This window comes from Podarcis vaucheri (genome assembly GCF_965113315.1).
Source record: "Podarcis vaucheri genome assembly, chromosome: 17".
NCBI lineage: Eukaryota > Metazoa > Chordata > Lepidosauria > Squamata > Lacertidae > Podarcis > Podarcis vaucheri.
The window spans coordinates 17,385,932-17,403,548 of record NC_138755.1 but is presented as its reverse complement, the minus strand read 5'-3'; the positions used below and the strand labels follow the sequence as shown (position 1 = coordinate 17,403,548).

Below are 17,617 nucleotides of genomic sequence, written 5' to 3'. Positions count from 1 at the left end.
ATGAATTAATAAAATAATCACAGTAATTATTGCAATAATTATCACAGGGCATAGGGTGCATAGGATATTGTTACAATTAATAATAATAAAATAATAATTTATAATCACAGTAATTATTACAATAATTATCACAGTGTGTAGGGTGTATGCAGAATCAAGCCATACGTACACAAGCCATAATTATTAAAGCAAAATGCTTGCGTATGGCTTGATCCTCTACCTTATGCATTCTGTCTAAAGGAAGGGTAAAAAGGACTACAGTTGTAAGGGAGGGGGGCAGAATCCCGGCTGCAACCTTGTTCTTTTCCACTAGCACCCCCAGCTCAAACCCACTCCCTCAGGCGAAGGAAGTCAAAGGCAAGACCTCCGGCCTGAGAGCTGCTGTCTGTTCGAATACAGAAGTCGTTCTGACTTAGGAAATCCGTGTAAGGAAATCCGTGCTTATAATCCTGGTTTAGCCTCCATCGACTGGGGTTTTGAACTGTGCATTTGGGAGCATGGCTAGAGATGCCATTGTGAAGAAGTGCTGATGGAAAATATATGCAAGTTGGAGGGATGGCTTAGTTGTACAGAAGAAGTATATCAACAACTGTGAAGGAGGTGGAAATGTGGCAGGTGTCAGCAATGGAAAAAGTTGTGCCCACATTTTTGTGATTTCCACACTGCTGACAGAGTTGTTGTAAGGAAAACAATCGCCAGGACTGGAATGTATTCAGAGATGTAATATATGAAAGGTACCAGGATCCTGCCGCCCTTTGCATCTGGTACCTCTGACTCTGCTGTGGCAGAGTATTAGCCAATGTACTTTCGTTTAGTTACTATGGGGTTGTGGGTTCAGATCCTACATTCAGGTAAGCAAGGATCTGTCCCTTTTTCTTTTATACAATTTTATTAATTTTTAATATTTATGCCTCACCTTTCAAGCAAATTCTTACAGTAGGCAGCAATAATGCACTACCCAAACTCACACATCCCTGCAGCCCTTAGTTCTCTGGCTGATGGATGGAGCTATAATAGGGTTCTCTTTAGTTCTGCTGTCTTGAATATTCTTTCTGGCAGGGAAAGGGAAGAAAGTGCCCTGGAACTGTTCCTTCTCCGGCTGATTGGAAGGAGAACAGTTATTCGCCATGATGGCTAAAACTGAACTTAAATGTACAGAAGAAGTATATCTTGGAATACCAGAGGCTGAGAGAAAAAATGAGGAACGGCATATCATTTTCACATTCTGCTTTGTTGGGCTGCTGTTTGATCACTTTTGGAAACAGAATTCATGATTAGCTGGACTTTGGTGTCATCTATGAAGATAATTATTATAGATCAGTGGTTCCCCCAGAATTTTTCCTTCTGGACCACTTGAAGATCGGTGAGGGGCCTTCGTTGAACACTTCTTTTTCTTTTGGCCTGTTGTGGCAATTGTAACGCACAGTGCTAGGTGCTGAGCAATTTTAAATTGCATTTAAATTGCTTCATTTAGTTCTTATATATTATGCTATTGTATTACAATTTCAGGAATTAAAAATCAATAGGAATATTTAACGCAATGAATGTGCCATCTCCACAAATCCAGACACACTTCATACCACCTAAATGAAACAATTTGAGAACCCTGTATAAATCTTGTGTTCAAGTCGACCTGGAGTCAAAGCCCTGCTCAAAGAGGAAGCTCATTCTCAGTTTTAGCTAGCTTCGCGGGCTTGTTGTGAAGCCAAAACGCTGTTCTGGGTTCATTGATAATAAGGGTGAAATAAGATGGAATGAGCAAATTATTCCCTCAAAAGTAATAGTATCAAGTGTTGCCACTGAGCATATGTGGGAACCGCTTCAACTTTCTGCATGAAATCTCATGAGTGAGTCTGCTGGGTGCTGCTGCCATTATGTGCCAGATTAAATTTTAAATGCTATTTTGAAAATATTACAAATTGCAAAGCCATAGGTTTGTGCTGGCATGTTAAAAAAACCTACACATAGCCATGTGCAGCTGAACATTGGCATGAGTTGGCACTTAATTTAATGGTGGCCCTGCGCCCTGAGTGATACTGTGAGCTGTCCCCAAAACTCACAGGTCTTGCAGGATGGAGCAACAAGTAGCTAATTTCTTAACTAGTGTGATTTACCGGTAAGTAGTTAAAAAGAGTGTTGGACTAGGGTTGGGAAGACATGAGGTAACCCCAGGGCAGTCCCCATCTACCAGCATAATGTACCTCAGTGTGTTGTTGCAAATATAAAACGAGCGGAGAAGGGAAGAACTTTGTCTGGTGCTCCGAGCTCCTTGAAGAATGGGAGGGATAAACATATAATAAATGAATTAAATACATTTCTAAAAAGGGAGGTATTGCTATCAGGACTCAAACCTATGTAGAAACATGTCTTTCCAAACCACATGCCCCCCCCAATAGTTTATAGATACTTAAGACATGAGGAAATTGCCTGCCTCATTTCATTAACCAGTTGAAACCCTTTGTGCTCCTCTGACTTTTAAGGGAAAAAAGACAACAATCAATAGTTTCTGCTGAAGAACAATGCTTAGAAACAAAGTACTATATTCAGCTTTGAATAATAAAGCAAATTGTCTTTCTCCTGAGCGAATTCAAATGTAGATTAAAAAGAGAACAGATATAATAGTACTCACTTAACTGCTTTTCAGTTTTACTGATGCTCTTGCCTGGAGGCAAAACCTTGTTAATTTGAACAAATAGTTTTGGGAAAAGTCAGTAGATGCTGTTGTTGTTAAAAAAACAATACGACTGATGCAGCAAGGTTTGGAATGTATTGTATTCTAAAATATTGTGCCAACAAAAGTAGGGTTATATAGCAGCTTTGATTAAACAAGATCCTCCTTGCATTTTTCTATTCTTATTTACATCTACCCTGAGTCTTGAATGCTTCCTCCATCTGCTTCTACTGCAGTGTCACCAACATGGGAATAGTTGAGAGGAAAAGGATGTTGAAAGCAAAATTGCACTGATCAGTGTCTGAGTGATCATGTTGTTTTTATAGAACAAGAAACAAAATTATGTACTTTGACACATTACTGATAAGAATGGAAGCTTTTGTGTCATATAGAACTCTTGTCAGGTTGAATGTAGAGAATAAAAAAACTTAAGAGTCTGTGGATTGTTATCAAATAATCTTATGCCATTTTAAATTTGCTAATTTTTAAGATGCCAAAATTCTCTTTTTGCTTCATCTGTTTAACATGACTACTCCCTGGGAAATTGTTACATGAGAATAAAAAAATGATACCTGTATTACTTATATCCATAGATAAAAGTGCAAATCATACTGACAATCATACAGTTGCAATCAAAATTATTCAACCTCCATTGCAAATCAGGCTTATTATCAAAATTAACAGACTTTTAGCTGTTTGCAATGAGCAAATCAAACAAAAGCAACTTAAATAGCTCAATACAGCAGATGCTTTGCTTCAAGTGGTTCCCCCTATTTCAACTGAAATTGCAACTTATACTGGCTTCTCCAGTTGATTATTCAACCCCCTGAATAGAATCCCTCACAACAGCACAAAAAAAGTGTTGTCTCAAGCACACCTGATGCAACTAATCAAAAATTTTGGGGGGGAGGTGAAGGGACCTTGGCCCTTAGGAGTTGGTTCCCATACATGGAAAATCTGACCCAAGGGAATGCAGCCATCAGGATGAAAAATGACTCCCCACTATGGATTGAATGAGTGAAACTTTATTTGTGTCAGCCATAGGCCATAGCAACAAAAGAACATTGCAATATACACAGAACAGAAATAAAAAGCTGATTCTATAAAACACAAATAGTGGATCTTATTCTGATTGCCCCAGCTAAAAACCCTTCAACCTCTGCTGTCACCTGCTCATCTTGATCTGCCAAGAGAAAGGACACTGTGGCAGTGGTTGGGTGACCCGGAATGGACAATAAAAGAGGGGTGATGATCTTATTCCTCAAGTCTTTATAAAGAGTGCAAGTCAAAAGTGCATGCACCAGCGATTCAGTGCTGCCATCTCCACAGGGACATAAACGTTTTTCGTGTGGAATCTGTTGCAATCGTCCCTCAGGTGCAGCCGAGGAAATACATTCAATCTTGTGAGAGTAAAAGTGCGTCTATATTTTGGAATTGCTAGGTTATGCAGATAGGATGCCAGAGAATCAAAATGGGAAGGTGGATTTCTGGCATGCCTTTTTCTGATGTCATAAATAAGGAGTGAGCTGCACATAGCAAACAAGCAAAGGGCAAATGGCTGCTGAGCTGCACCCACCATTGTGAGGCCTGAGGAGGTGATGATCATGATGCCTCTCCAGCTGCTGTTATTGGCTGTGGACGCCCTGTGATGTCACATAAGCACATGGCGGCTCAGTGGATACACAAAAGCGGCCCAAGGGGAAAGCCCAAGGCAAAGCTTGAAAAGGACACTGTGGACAACAGTTGTGTTATTCAGTACTTGGTGATCTCCTTCCGCATGGAGGTGAAGTGGCAAATGGAAGGAAGCCATCATCTGTCAATGAGATGCTGTGGAGCAATGAGAAGGCAAGTGTACTTGCTGAGCAGGACCGCGGCTTGAAAGCGGCCGATATCCATGGTTGGGAGCTGGCGATGGAGCTGGCAGAAGCTGTGATTAGCATGTGGAAGCCCGGGATGCCGCAGGGCTGAAGGAAGGCTGAATCTGTGCACGTAAGCTGGTTGAAATTCACCTTCAGAAGGTCATTGACAAAAGCTGTGTGGATATTTGTGGGCTGATGCTGGGCTAAGTATGAATGGAGAGTGTGGACATAGGTCACCCACCAGACATGGTATGTCTGGGAATTGCATGTTCAGATAGCAGTGTAGGCTGCCCTCCAGGCTCTGGACGAATGAACCACTAGATATTCATGGGTGGAAGCCAGTGGAGGTTGGCAGGCTGGCCAACGGAGGTGGTTGGATGATAACTGTTGAACAAGGGTCATTCCCCTCACCACATCTGTGTTTGTCTTTCATGGATGTCACAAGCCAACGAGGCTTTCCCCGAAAGCAGCAATGAAGGGGACAGCAGAGCTTAAGCAAGCCATCTTCTACTTCTAAATCAAGGTATTTCTAAATACATCTAAGTAGCGTTCATGACATCCCCCTTTCCAATACCAGGATGTGAGGCTGTGCAGATGCATCCCTAAGCAGTTGCCACGGGCTACAAACTTCCTGTGATGTTACAAATGGACAGGGTGGCTGAGGGCAAGAGGTAGTTACTAGTGGGAGGTGGCTGGAAGAAGTGAGAAACCCCAGTAGATGGTTCAGGGGAAATTGGGGTAGGTAGGCAGGGCCAGCTGGATATGCAGAAGTTGAATATGGGCTGACTCCCTTCTGTCTACTTGCGTTGCCAACGTTTGTTCTCTCAGGGCTCCTGTACCTGTCTTGCCTAGATCGCTGTAAAACAAGGAAAAACACAGGATTTTGGCCCCAGTAAACAGAAGTCTTACATTTGACACACGTCACTATTCTAAGGGGCAGGATTTGGCTTCTTTTGGAAGGTCACCTGTAAGCTTATTGTAATTCTCTAATATTTGCTCTTCCTTAAAAATATACACACCTTGACTGTTCATTGCAATTCTGTCTCCTTTTTCACACAGAAGCTTGCCTTCTCCCTCAACTAAGGAGGGTATTATTATCATAATACTTTATATCCTGCTGTTCCGGCAAAATATAATAATCTAAAAGCACAATACTCAACACATGACGCTGACACAAAAACCTTGCACGTACACTTCGTAAAAGAACGAAAGTTTACTACCTGAAAGGGAGGTTAAACCAAGAGCCTGTGAGATTCATGACTGAATGGACCGACATTAAACTCAATACTGGCTAGTCCAAGGCTCTTAACAATATATAGATTCTCATTCCTTTACACTCAGTGCTGAACACTGTGATGCAACTTGCAAATTGTAGTCACAATGATTTGCTAAACAATACGTTTTCTATTTTATCTGTGGTGGTATGTTACCAATCAAATGAAAGACCGATTTGGATGGAAAGAACCTTCAATATAAATAGAACCTAAATTTCCCTAGGTAAAAATCTAGTGCTGTTGCCAGTAATTATTATCAAACGTTTTTTAAATCCCCCACGGTCCCAATTCGCCAACCTCAGACATGCATTAACGGTAATGTTGTTGGAACAACCTCATAGAATGCTTAATTCCAACACAAAATATAACAATTGCCAAGTCATTTGAGAGAATCAAAGCAACATAAAACAATGCAAGCATTTAGGAAATTACACATCTAAAAGCTCAGCGAAATTCCAAAGCGAGAAAGGAAGCTCAGATCTTTGCTTAAATCTTCTAAAAACAATTTCATAGCTGCTTTCTCAAACGCAGCTCCAATAACCAGTACGGAATGCCATTTATTCGCGCAAAATGGCTCTGCACAACTGCCAGCAAACTAATATAATCTATATAATTATTATTTAAAAATGTATGCAGAAATAGCCGTGTGCACCTTGGCAAGAGCCCCAGCCCTTTAACGGTTCCTGCATTTCTGCAGAGCGCCAAAAACGGCGGGAAATAAAACGGGGGGATACCTTGCCTGGCGTCCCCCCCCCGCGCGCATGCTCCTTTGCAACATCCGAAGCCGAGCCTGGAAGAGCCGCCTGCTCTCTTGCCCCTTCGGAAGACGTCGCGTCACAATCGCCGGCTTCTCCAATGGGAAGCCGCGTTCCGAGGCCGTAAGGCGGGGAGAAGCGGGTGGGTGGTGCGCCTGGGAACTGTTTACCGGAAGTAGCCGTTGCGGAGGAGGAAAAAACCCACCTCCCAGGAGGCGCTGGGGCGTGGCTTAGCTTTCCCGTTCCTCCCCTGGGTCCTAGAGTTACCCTTCTCCCTTTCTTCTTCAAGCTTAAATAGACTTTTCTGGTCTGGGCTGCTCGTAACTGGCAGCTACACGGGGTACGTATGAAGGGGGTCGTGGGAATCGCGGTGGGGGCAGCGAGCTGCCTGTGTTGGAGGAGCTTGGCAGGGGAAATAGATGGGAGGAGAGGGAGTTGGTCCCAAACAGTTTGGTTTTGCAAGGGAGGAAGGAGGGGGGTGGTGTGTTTATTATTAATAATATTAATAGTATGATTAGTGTACCGCCCTGTTACCCGCAGGTCTCAGGGCGGTTCCCGACATTAAAAATAAATCACAATACGGAATCACGAAATGCATGATAAAAACCCAGGAATCCCCACCTTGCTGGTGATTTGGCTAAACCAGGGTTTCCCAAACTTGGGTCTCTAGCTCTTGTTGGTTTGTGTTTTTAGGAGTACAATTCCCATCATCCATGACCACTGGTCCTGCCAGCTGGGGATGGTGGGAGTTGTAGTCCTCCCCCCCAAAAAAAACTTTCCAAGTTTGGAAAACCTTGGGGCTAAAAGGTAAGTGCGAAGTTGTTCTCCTGCTCCAAGGAGCAATGATTGTACAAGGCGAGAGATACTGTACTGAGTAGCTATTAGGACTGCTGGCTTGTCCTGGCACAAGTTCTGCTGCAGGTGGAGGTTTTCCAGGTGCAGTTTTTCCTAGCATTGAGATGTGGCGATGGGGAAAGAGGCGCTCGCTGAACATCTCTCTGCTTTGCAGCTGCTATAAGCGAAAAAAGGGATTTTGTGTTACAGTGCTAGTTAATAAGTGTGAGCCAAGCTTATCTCAAGGTGTACTGTCACCTGTCTCACAAGCATTTGTGAAACTTATTTCAAAAGGTACATTTCCTTGGAAACACAGCACTTCCGTTATTGCAAATATGTGGTTCATGCAACACCTTAATGTGAACTAACAAGGATTTCAGATGGTCCTTTCTGCAGTTTTGTCTTGCACTGATTTAGCTTCTCTTAGCAGGAGATTAGATTGCTGTGATTGTAAATAGTGATTTGTTTATTTTTTAACCACACACATACTTGCATGCTTGACAGAAACTTGTAACCCCTCTGTCTATGAAGTGAGCACCTCTGATTTCAAATAAACAAAGCAAGCAAAAGGAGGACGATATTTCCTTGATCTTCTGTAGTTGTGCAGAAGTTGCATTTTTTTCTTATCCCTGCATGGCAAGCTGCATCTACCCAAATCCACTTGTTTACAGTTGCTGCATTTAGGTGCAACCTGTGCCCAAGGCACCAACTATTATATAGGTGAGGCCTGTCACTTGGCAGCAATACCTGTGAAAAGGATCTAGGTGCCCTAGTTGAATCTAAGCTAGGAGTGCAATGTGATTACTAAAAAAGCTAATGTTATCTTAGACTGTATTAAAAGCATCTCAGATCACGAGAAGGATTCATTCTGCTCTGTTCTGTGTTGGTTGAGCCATATCTGGAGTAGCGCTCCTAGTTTTGGGTGCCACATTTCAAGCAGAACACTCATTGAGAAGCACATGCCGTTAAAATATCCCTTTAAATGTCTTTATCATTTAGGGTTTCTTCAAGATGTGTGGGAGCAAAGCATTGCCCAAAGTTTTTCTGTTGCAACAAAGAATATAAACGATGAAGTTTACATTCATTGTCCACAATATGTAGAATAAGTGGCTGGAAAATGGAAGCCATGAATCCTCAGATCAATTCTCTGGTTCCTGAAAAGAAATGGTGAGTTTCATTCCTTTAATTAAAACACAATCCAATGATGCAAGTTTCCATTGTGTGAGTGGATGGCAATTTCTACTACTTGAAAATTCAGAAAACAAACCCCTGTGTATTTTTTTGTAACAATTTTGACCAGAGGAACTGTATCTTCAGCACAGCTTTCTGTTGTTTAGCTTTCAAACGTTTTCACAATAACCTTCCAATCAAACACATTGTTCTATAAATTGACTTCCTCCCCTCCCCTCCACTGTGTATCTGCGTATCTTTATCTGTTATGAAAAGTTTCTCTAATATTTTATCATTTTTCTTCAGCTGCTTTTATCACGAATCCTGCCCTTGATTGCATTTGACTATTGTATAATTTTTTAATAGTCTACGAAAGGCCTTCTTCTATGAAAAGTTCATCATTCTGATCTCTTAATTTTGCTAACAGCTTTGCCATTTCTGCCTAGTCCATTACTTTCAAAATCTACTCTTCCTTTGTTGGAACTTTCCCTTCTTTCCATTTCTGTGCATATAATATTCTAGCTGCTGTTGTCACATACAGAAATAGTTTAGTCATTTTCTTTGGAACCTTTGTCCCTATTATGCCTATAAGAAAAGCTTCTGGTCTTTTGGGAATAGCCCATTTAAACATTTTCTTCATTTCATTATCTATCATTTCCCAAAAGCCTTTAGCTTTTTGTACGTGTCCACTCTGTATGGACGAATGACCCATCTACCTACTTACTTTTCCATCATTTACTTGACTCATTCTTGGCCCAGTTTATTTGGTGTTAAATACCACCAGGACATCATTTTAGGATGGTTTTCTCTTTAACATATAACATGCAGTAAATTTCGTATCCTTTTTCTGTAACTCCTCCCAAGAAGCATCAACCTGGAATTCTCAAACAGAAACAGTTGTTGTTAACAACTACTGCTCCTGTGTTTCCAGAGGTGATGGGGTTGTGTATAGTGTCTAAGCTGCTTTTTATGTTTTCTGTGATGTGTTTCCCTTGCCTTCCTACCTGGGTTGAGCCCACATGGGCCAGAGCTGCCATTCTGCTGGTAGAGGCAGCCGTGGCATAGCTCCAGTTATAAGAACCCAAGAAGGACCTGTTGGATCAGGCCAATGGCCTATCTAGTTCAGCATCCTGTTCTCCCAGTGGCCAACCAGATGACTATGGGCAGCCTGAAAGTCGGGCAGGAGTGCAACAGCATTTTTTCCACCTGCTGTTCCCAGCAATTGGTATTCAGAGGCATGATGAGATGTGGGTGGTGCTGTGGTCAAAACCACTGAGCCTCTTGGGCTTGCCAATGGGAAGGTTGACAGTTCGAATCCCCATGACGGAGTGAGCTCCTGTTGCTCTGTCCCAGCTCCTGCGAACCTAGCAGTTCGAAAGCACACCAGCGCAAGTAGATAAATAGGTATGACCGCGACGGGAAGGTGAACAGCGTTTCCATGTGCTCTGGCACTCGTCACGGTGTCCCGTTGCACCAGAAGCAGTTTAGCCGTGCTGGCCAGATGACCCGGAAAGCTGTCTGTGGACAAAAGCCGGCTCCCTCGGCCTGAAAGCGAGATGTGTGCCACTGTGCTGGTCCAGTGGGGAGGTTACTGTGGGGCGAGGTCCAGGACCTGAGTTGAGGGTCGCCAGACAGTCCTTCTCGGGGAAAGCAGGGTCCACAGCGAGAAGCCGGGCAAGGACAGGAACTCTGGGGGAACAGGACTGGATGCTGGCTGAAACAGCTCATCAACGACGTTGCTCCCGCAACCTGGGACCGGGCTGACTGGCCTTTATCTTTTCTGAGGCCAGGAGCGGTCCCGGCCCCCAGGAGACCCGCCTCTCCTGGCCTTAAGGCGAGCACTCCTCCTGGGAGAAACCAGTTCCCTTCGCCTCTCTGCCCTGAGCCTCTGCAGTTCAGGAGAGGCTGAAGGGTTACTGGACCCAGGGGGAGACTCACCTGTAGGCACTGAGTCCTCAACCACCTCCGGAGCCAGAGTGGATTCACCTGGTGCCTGCTCCTGAGGATCCGGCACAGGTGCAGGCGCTTCAGAATCAAGGCCCTGCCCCAGTTCAGCTGGCCCTGGAGGCGGGGACTCCTGTGCAGGCTGGGATTCCTCCGGTTCAGCCTCTGAATCGGATTCCCAGGCCATCACAGCCACAACCCCATTGTCGCCTTTTTCTGGACTTAACCGTCTAGGGGTCCTTTGCCTTGTAAAAATCTGTTATATTCAGTGTCAGATTTACATACAAGCTAAACAAACTATAGCTTAGAGCCCCACTCTCTTGGGGGGGCCTCAAAAAAATTAAAGGAAAAAAACAACAACCCTTGATGTACATTTCCAAAATATAAGATAAAATACAAATAAAATAAAACCTTCATACAGCAACAGTGTTTTGTGTTGTGTAGGCTCCTATGATGTAAGTAAAGGCCTGCTAGCCTGCTCTCTAAAATATCACATATAAAAGGCCCCATTACCTTCAGCAGCTTAGGGCCTCATCAAACCTAAATCCAGCCCTGGTTATATTTCATCTACACAATCAGAATGAATTTCAGGAACCCAAAAGTCGTATTAAAAATACAACCTTTGAGCCATCTGGCCCAAAAATGGCAACTAGGCATTCCGTTTTGGTGGCTGCAACCCTGGTTTAAGGAGCCATTTGCTGCCTAGCTTATATATCTGAGTTTCTAGCACTGCAGGGGAGGTTCATACATTAAAAGCAATAGTATGAGTGAATCTACAGTGGCAAGCAACCAGGTTGCTGGGTCCTTCAAAACGGCTTGCTTTGTATCAAACCTTAGTGGGAATGGTGTGTGAGCAGCCACAGCTGGCAATATATGATTCAAGCCATATTTCCAATTAACGAGAAGCAGAAAGGGAAGCTGATTGGTTTGAACTGTGTCAAGAGGAAACAGGTTTGCACCAGATGAACACAGCTGGCGGTTTAATTATGGCAATATTAGTGTTGCTGCAATACAAATGCACGCCATTAATTTAATGTTCTATTTCGGGCATGGAAAACACAACTTGTTAGAAGCCAGGTATGACTCTTACCTCACAGACATGCATTTAGCATCTCGAGTAAAAGCAGGGGCTTTAGAAAAATAATATAACTGCACCCTGATCTTACTGGTGTTTTATATGGGAGCAACGCTCAAAGCAAGGGGAGCAGAAACACAGTTAAATTAGTATTTAGAAAGAAATTATGCAATGTGTAGGGCAGTGCAATGATACATAATTAACAACAATACATTCACAGAATGCCAGTATGCCTCTGAATAGATAAAAAAGGTAAAAGAACCCTGGACAGTTAAGTCCAGTCCAATGGGGTTGCGGCACTCGTCTCGCTTCAGGCCGAGGGAACCGGCGTTTGTCCACAGCTTTTCTGGGTCATGTAGCCAGCAGGACTAAACCGCTTCTGGTGCAATGGAACACCGTGATGAGTGCCAGAGAACATGGAAACGTTGTTTACCTTCCCGCCGCCGTGGTACCTATCAGCCGCCATCTTGATGCCCAGGCATTTTCACTTGGTCTCAAGTGAAATGCTCCTGGCACCTGGCGAATTTCGAACACAATGTGGGCATAACTTAAAAGATCCCTACAGTGGCATTTCGGTATGGATTTTCTGTTGTCTGGAGGCTCCAGCTATGAGCTCCCTCTCAATTCCTCCGCAGTTGCTAAAGGGTAGCCATGCTAAGCTCAGTTCATTGCTAAAGCCTCCCAGTGACCACAGCTTAATCAGCATGTGCTTTAAATCAGGGATGGCCTGTTTCCGCCTGTGGGGAAAACCCAACACCCAAAGCCAGTTATGTGCCCCTTAGTGGCTCTGTCAAATTTTAACCATGATCTGGTTAAACAAAAACGGTTCAGTGATATTCGTAAGGAAAAGAAAAATTGGGTTTCCATGTTTCTTTGAAACGTCGTTGAATTGCTGTCTCATCACCAAATATTTCAGAAATGCACCAGTCAGTGTTGATATAGCTAAAAGTGATTGTCGGCTTTCACCTTTCTCTAGCTAAACAGAGATGAACTCTGGGTGGGATTCAGCTGATGAGACCCACCCTGGAAGATCCCCTCCACAAGGAATCAGTTTGATTTTATATGTTGTGGTCTTGTTTGTGAACCACCCTGAGACCTCTGGGTATAGGGCGGTGTATAAATTGAATAAATAATAATAATAATAATTCTGCTGGCACAGTGGTTCTTCCTACTTCTCTTTGCCCTGGGTTTCCCTGCCCCCCCCGCCCCGTTGGCATTTTTTGGGGGGAGGGCTCCAGTAGAACCTTATAACAGCCGGGAGGAGGGGGGGGACTGTTCCATATAATCATTAATTTGATTTGAATTGATTTTAAAATGAATTGATTTTAGAATGTTGTGTTACTTTTATTGCTGTTAGCCGCTCTGAGCCTGGCTTCAGCTGGGGAGGGCGGGATATAAATAAAATATTATTTATTATTTATTATTTATTATTTATTATTTATTATTATAACAAGCCAAAATGCTTGCCGTAAGAGAACAATTGCCTTACCACGACATTGAATTCCTTCCTATTGGGCATGAACAAAATTTATTACAAATTTATTACAAATTGTCAGCATTCCCATACAAAGTATATTTACCAAATACAGACCGTTATTTTAACAAAACTCTGGACTTTGAATCAGAATTGTAGAAGCAGAGACATTTTTAACGTTCCCACACAACTGAGAAAGACTTTGTGTTTTTCTGGCCACGATATGAAAACTTTTGTTTTCATACTAGGAGACAAACTGTGACAGCAACAAATAGCAGTGCAGATATCCTGGACGGTTTTTGAAGCTTGAAATAAACATGATAGAATGTTATTTGTGATTGGGTTTTGGTACAGTTTCACAAATAGCCAGGTCTCTGGCATATTTCAATGAGCCAGATGTGTTTAGAATTGAAGCCTTGATCATTTAAAGTTCAAAGCAGATCCGAGTGCAAGATCACCGTCAATTAAAATCTCTGCATTTCGGAGCAGGCAAACTGGAAAGACATTTCCATGCAATCGTAGCGAGCCGGAGATGGAAACGAAGGAGGACCTGAGAAGAAAACTCCATCAAGCCAAGAAAGAGAAACTGGATATAACTGCTAAACATAATGCAGAAGTAAGTATTTCATGATCATGCAAAATCTTTGTATATACAATGGCTTGTCTTGTGGCCTGGCATATGTTGGTGTGGTCCTAGGCTCTACCTGTCTTACGTCAACATTTAGAAGTGCTTCTTAAGATACGGGAATTCAATTGCTGCTTTGTTTTATGATGAAACAAATGAAAGTATTGACTTTATAACATGAAAGTCCAGTTCTAGTGGAGAAGTAGCTCAGTAATTTGCATTTTGTACAGTATGACACCTGGTGTTCACTGGAGAGTGATGTGAAAGGAGGGAGATTATTTTGTCACTCAAAATTTTCTTTGCCTTTCTCCTTTCCCACTAACTGAGCTTCTTTCTTAATAAGGAAAAGTCACATATGTCTATTTCTCCTTTCTTAGGTGCATTCTGCAAAGGAAGAAAATACTATTTTTATCTGATTTGATTGATCAAATACCACACAGTTTCCCTGCGTGTATTCTGTCCCAGCTGAGGGACGATGTTCTGCCCTTATGAACAAAAGCCAAATTGGTCTAAAAAATTAAGAAGGACCAAAATAAGAAGAAATAAAAAGGGAAAAAAAGACAAGGGAGAAAAAAAGGAGAAGAAAATAGATATAAAAGCCCACTATCACAATTATATCTCATCCTTTCTCCATATACAGTGGTACCTCGGGTTACAAACGCTTCAGGTTACAGACTCCACTAACCCAGAAATAGTACCTCGGGTTAAGAACTTTGCTTCAGAATGAGAACAGAAATCGTGCTCCGGTGGTGCGGCAGCAGCAGGAGGACCCATTAGCTAAAGTGGTGCTTCAGGTTAAGAACAGTTTCAGGTTAAGAACAGACCTCCAGAATGAATTAAGTTCTTAACCCGGGGTACCACGGTTATGTACTGAAGTTCTAACCCTGGGCCAGCAGGGAGATACTGTAGATAGTTTTCACTCAGGTCCACATATGCAAATAAGAGATTGAAAGTGACGTACAGTGATTGGATAGTTACAGAAAATGGTTACCGTTGCGTTCTACTGGAGCTCTGTATAAGCAGGCTGACTGAACCCTTCAGTTCAGTTCTGTTCTGGCCTGTGAATAAACCAGAGCTGTTTGAAGAATCGCTGTGTTGTCTGATATGTTCACCCACAACTTAACCACTGTACAGAAAAGTAGACGCCCCCAGCTCTCACCTGGGAGCTCCTGTTTCTTCCCCAAGCCCTCCCACCCTGGGAGATCCTTTCTTCCTTATCTCCCACACAGAGCCCTTCATCACCCATCTCCCTGTGTATGCCCTCATCAAGATAGAGGACTTTCAAAAGTAAAAAATAAATTTAAAAAATCTCATTATTAAGACCAGAATTATCCATTTCCAGTCCAGTTCAGTGAATTCATTCCAATGAGATTCCATCTGATATTAATATTAAAGTTCTTCCTTCTACGTTTTCCACTTCTTTCTCACAGCGGGCATCAGCTGCCTAGAAGCTATTGTAAAATAGTTTCCAAATACAGTGGTACCTCGGGTTACATACGCTTCAGGTTACATACGCTTTAGGTTACAGACTCCGCTAACCCAGAAATATTACCTCAGGTTAAGAACTTTGCTTCAGGATGAGAACAGAAATCGTGCTCCGGCGGCACGGCAGCAGCAGGAGGCCCCATTAACTAAAGTGGTGCTTCAGGTTAAGAACAGTTTCAGGTTAAGTACGGACCTCCGGAATGAATTAAGTACTTAACCTGAGGTACCACTGTATGACTTTAGCCATTTGCTTCTTGGAATATTGCGCCCGTTTTCAATGGTGGTTACCTGGGGCCATTCCTTTTGCAGCTATCCAACTACGAAAGCCAGATTGCCAAGTTGCGAGCCGAGGTAGAGAAAGGCGAGGCTGTTCGGCAAAGCCTGGAGTATGAGCTGGCTTTTGCAAGGAAAGAAGTTGGTATAGAACGGTATTCCTCAGAAGGCAAGTTGTGTGAAGCCGACATGCAAATAGAACAGCTTCAAGGTAAGATTTGCGTCATCCTACTCAAAAATGAATGGTCCTAAAACGCAGCCTTTGTCGTCTAAGCTGACACGCTGCCTTGATTCCACTGACTGCACCTTTCTTTACCTTCTGCAAACCCAACGTAAATAAAATGATGAACATTCTCAATTTCTTTCTTTCACTGCTCACCATTTTTCTGTTCCTATGTGATCAGTTTAGATTCTTTGCTATCCTAGTCTTTAAAAAAAAAGTTGTAGCCCCCTTTCCCCAAAACGTAAGTGTTAATGAAATTCATCTATCCTGCATCTTTAATTATGGGATTAAAATTCTGTTCACATTCATAGTTCAGAAGCTGCAAAAATGCCACCAATAAACGCTTTAGATTCAAATCTGGCATGTGATTTGCTTTGCTTTGTATACATACACCAAATCACACCCATCACTGCATTCTAGAAAGCATGTCTTTTAGAATGGATTTTCTTTTTAAAATGACTTTCCTTTTGAGTCACCTTGTCATATTTTGAGCAAAAAAATTCTTTGGGGAATTACACAAGTGAAAGGCTTTTGGCTTTCTGCACCTTTCTTTTCCACTGGCTATTGAATAAGCCTAAATTATCATTTAGTTTCTGAATTAGAAGCCATTGGTACTGAATCCAGACTATCTGGCTTCTTCGTTTTCTCCTGGGTAGTGGTTTAATTAATGCCTTTTCTCTCCGGTTGCTTAGAGATTTCTCCCTTTCTTTCTTTGATTGCTTTGGGTTGGTGCTATAATTTCTGCTCTGTGATATGTTCAGACATGCTGTCCGAAAGGTTCGCATGTGGACTTCTTTTTTCTTTGTTTTTCTCAGACAGGTGTTTTGGGTTGTGACATTTGATTTAGTGTTTTCCCTCTCGATTTACACCTTGTTTCCCTCCCTGCAAAAAGCTCCCTTTCATTGCCTATTTTTAAATGACTGGAACTATCGTTCAAGTCCTCGTGGTCCGAAATTGTGTTCATTCACACGCTTGCAATAGCAGTACCCCGTGGCGACAGTAGAATCTGTGTGCCCAAAAGGAATCATAATTACAGCTTTCAGCGGATCACAGTCGCTTGAAAATTTACTACCTTGGACAAAATGTCACCTTTTTTATTGCCAGCTTCTGCTTTGTCTTCAGATTAAAGGATTTGTTTATTTCCCATCTGGTCTTCAAAGTCGGAGACACCAAGAATCTGTCTTGAGTTTCAACTGATGTAGCTTTCTCTAGCCTGGGATCATCGATCAGCAGTTCTCAACCTGTGGGGCCCCAATGTTGTTGGACTACAACTCCCATCATCCCTGAGCTCTGGCCTTGCTAGCTAGGGATGATGGGAGTTGTAGTCTAACAACATCTGGGGACCCACAGGTTGAGAACTGCTAATCTAGATGTTGTTAGACATCAGTGCCAGCTGGCATGGCCAGGAATTATTGGAATTGTAGTTCAGTGACTTCTGGAGGATACTGTGGGAATATTCAGGGAGGCAGGAGAGGATATATTGTTTATTAATATCCTTCCTAACTTGTGCTAGCAGGTTCTATAACTTAGGAGAGTTTTATATTCTCCGTTTTCACACACAGCAGGTAGCTGGTTGCAGGCTCGTTTAAGCCTCTCAATATTAGGTTCCTGGTAAAGGTAAAGGACCCCTGACCGTTAGGTCCAGTCGCGGACGACTCTGGGGTTGTGGCGTTCATCTCGCTTTATTGGCCGAGGGAGCCGGCGTACAGCTTCCGGGTCATGTGGCCAGCATGACTAAGCTGCTTCTGGCAAACCAGAGCAGCGCACGAAAACACCGTTTACCTTCCCGTCGGAGCGGTACCTATTTATCTACTTGCGGTTTGACGTGCTTTCAAACTCCCTCTTAAAATAATAAACACCCCACATTCTTGTGTAAAGTATATAAAAGAAGTTTACTCACATCATCAGTTCACTGTTGGATCCCTGAAGGCAGACTGAGTTACAAAGTATAGCCA

General features: G+C 42.8%; 1 protein-coding gene and 1 long non-coding RNA gene across 2 annotated transcripts in view; one reads left to right on the top strand and one right to left on the bottom strand.

Moving 5' to 3' along the window:
- Positions 1-3,680: 3,680 nt before the first annotated feature.
- Positions 3,681-6,586, bottom strand: LOC309522468. Its single transcript, XR_014215109.1, has 2 exons — positions 6,457-6,586; positions 3,681-5,386 (listed from the first exon to the last, which is right to left on the bottom strand). It is a non-coding gene; the product is annotated as an uncharacterized lncRNA (long non-coding RNA).
- A 128-nt stretch (positions 6,587-6,714) lies between these two features.
- The window catches only part of CCDC171 (coiled-coil domain containing 171), a 204,891-nt gene continuing 193,988 nt past the window's right edge, over positions 6,715-17,617 (top strand). The window contains exons 1-5 of the mRNA XM_082206189.1: positions 6,715-6,899; positions 8,393-8,560; positions 13,543-13,672; positions 15,476-15,684; positions 17,179-17,227. Of these exons, the coding sequence (XP_082062315.1) occupies positions 8,511-8,560; positions 13,543-13,672; positions 15,476-15,684; positions 17,179-17,227 (438 nt within the window). The 5' untranslated portion in view covers positions 6,715-6,899; positions 8,393-8,510. The remainder of the gene's footprint in view (positions 6,900-8,392; positions 8,561-13,542; positions 13,673-15,475; positions 15,685-17,178; positions 17,228-17,617) is intronic.